Raw genomic sequence first — 2,485 nt, forward strand, 5'->3', positions numbered from 1 at the left:
AGATCGAGAGTCTTAAGAGTACATACAAAAGAGAATGCAATAACACTTTCTTAATTGAACGCGATTTAAGGCAGGTGGCGGGGAATTACCGAGACTAGATGTCGGTAACGTCAGCTTAAGGGAATTCGAGGAAAAAAATATCGAATCAAGGATAATTTCTGTTGGATAGTTGGTATCTGATTAACAAAATCCGATGTGAAACATATGCAATTGACGGGTCAGAGGGCAGGGCTGTAAAAATAACGCAAACCATAAACTATAAACGTTTAGATATAAATCTACTCGTTTCCATTTTTAGATTTGCTAGAAAAATTCATTAAAATTGATATACTTTTTCGTAAGTTAATATTTCGAATATAAAATGTAAAGATCATCGGCTCCTGTAGACCTCCGATTAGTCGGATATAATAAAATATATAAAATTTGCTCAACTTTATAATTTCGTTGTGATGGTCAGTACAATTTTTTCGATTAAATTCAGCTCGATGCTTCCAATGCCCACTAATAGAAGTGGTTAAAAGTAATGGCATCAGAAGGGTTAAAGTGATACGAGAAAGAGCTAAAGAATGAAATTAATTTAAAAAATTATACTGACCTGTCCATACTTATGCATACCAGAATGAAAGATGATAAGTACAGACCGAACATTCTAAAGAAAGCCATGATTCGACACATGGCGTCTCCTGCTTTCCAGGAAACAGTAATCGCCCAACCAATCTCGAGTGGCATTATTAAAAAAGTAACCTGGAAATCGTTTTTATTTGTTCAGTTATATTCTACGTAACAAGGTGCACAAATGAAAAAAACAAGTTTATTATTTCCACGGAGTGTTTAAGAGAACTAAGCTCGGTATTTCGGGGTCGAAAAATCGTGAATTGTTCCTTTTTTTTCAAAATTTTTCAAAATTCGCAAAAATGAAGAATTACATAAATTAATTTTGAACGTGTACTTCTAAAAATTTCTATTTCTCAAAAATTCAGAGTATGAAAATTTGAAGAAACTGAGATTATTCAATTGGCCGAAAATTTTATGGCCGTATAATGAAAAAACATTATACAACTCGCAAACTCTTCATACTCCTCCTAGTCTGTCGAAGCCTTCTTAATACAAAAACAAAGTTTCCCCTTGTAGGAGTTGCACCAGGTCTGTATTACTGTACGGCCATCAACTAGAGTGAAACACCCGTAACCGCAGAGATAGGTTCCAAGATTTTTCGCGGATACCTGAAACCGCGAAATATAGTAGGAAACGCTAATATATTAGTACATACTTGTCGTAAAATTTGATTAATTTATCAGGTGTAATTAAACATTTTATTAGTTTTTTAGGTTAGGCGTAATTAGTTTGGCCATTGACTTGGGAAGAGAATGATAGTTTGGCCCTAGAATCAGGAAAGGTTGCCCACGCTTGAAGTAAGTAGGTGATGCGGTGTTATACTGTTATTGATGTTGAAGGATCACCTGCTTTGAGTGATGAATTCAAGAATTTCAAAATTTTCTGTTTAATTTTTTCGGATCACGGCCAACCACTAATTTCGTTAGTTTAGTCGTTCTATAGATTGTGACGATTAATATTACTTTTACCAAACTTTACATGAAAAATTCAATGTTACGTATTTAATTACTACTACTTATCATTCCTTCTCTATTTTTCTGATTTATCCTTTAACGTGGTATTTGTGCTAATCGAAGGAAAAATCGGGGTGTAAAGCGCACTATCATTTTTCATTTTATTTCGTAGATCTAGTAGTTGCATAAAACTCTAGGAATTGCATATCTCTGGGAGACTGATAAGATGAAAGGGAACGCGCCGAATAATGCTAACTAACAGAAAGATAAAGAAAAGAAATGAAAAAACAAAGTGCGGAAAAGTGAATATTCTTGCATTTTACAGAAGAATTTGTTAATTGAATTAAATCATGTTACGATAAGATATAATGTGCAATTAAGATAAGTTACGCTAAAAGAAACAACAAAAAAAAAACATACTTACAAGTAGATCAGCAATCGCTAGATGCATCAACATCGTGTGTATCCTTGATTTGGATGCACGCTTACGACATACAATTAATAGAACCGTCGTGTTCCCAATAGCAGACACCACCAATAAAATGCTATAGACGACGATACTAACAACATGGCCCGCGTTGAAACACATGTCAATTTCAGACCCCGCGTGGTAGGTGGCGTTCACCCGTGAACAATTGGGTAATCCCGAGGACGAGTCTATTTTCGTATTGTTCCCCATCATGGTGTGTCTTATAGGGATTTTTAGAGAAGCTACATTGGCAGACGGATTAATTTTTCACTGATTATTAGGGTCATCCCGTAAGTTTGTGACGAAAGTGAAAAATGTTTTAACGAAGATCCAAGGAATTATTATAGCGACTACATAATGATTTCACAAAAATAAACAAAAAATTGGATAAAGTTGTGGAATGTGAAGGAGATCCAAGGTATTATTATAGCGACTACATAATGGTTTT

General features: G+C 34.5%; 1 protein-coding gene across 1 annotated transcript in view; it reads right to left on the reverse strand.

The window, feature by feature from the left end:
* LOC108571982 (gonadotropin-releasing hormone II receptor) overlaps nt 1-2,485 on the reverse strand; it is a 5,568-nt gene that overhangs the window by 1,966 nt on the left and 1,117 nt on the right. Inside the window, exons 2-3 of the mRNA XM_017934151.1 lie at nt 1,993-2,279; nt 596-744 (exon numbers count right to left, since the gene is read on the reverse strand). Coding sequence (XP_017789640.1) covers nt 596-744; nt 1,993-2,250 — 407 coding nt within the window. The 5' untranslated portion in view covers nt 2,251-2,279. The remainder of the gene's footprint in view (nt 1-595; nt 745-1,992; nt 2,280-2,485) is intronic.

Source organism: Habropoda laboriosa, unplaced genomic scaffold, assembly GCF_001263275.1.
Source record: "Habropoda laboriosa isolate 0110345459 unplaced genomic scaffold, ASM126327v1 scaffold67, whole genome shotgun sequence".
In the NCBI taxonomy this organism is placed as follows: domain Eukaryota; kingdom Metazoa; phylum Arthropoda; class Insecta; order Hymenoptera; family Apidae; genus Habropoda; species Habropoda laboriosa.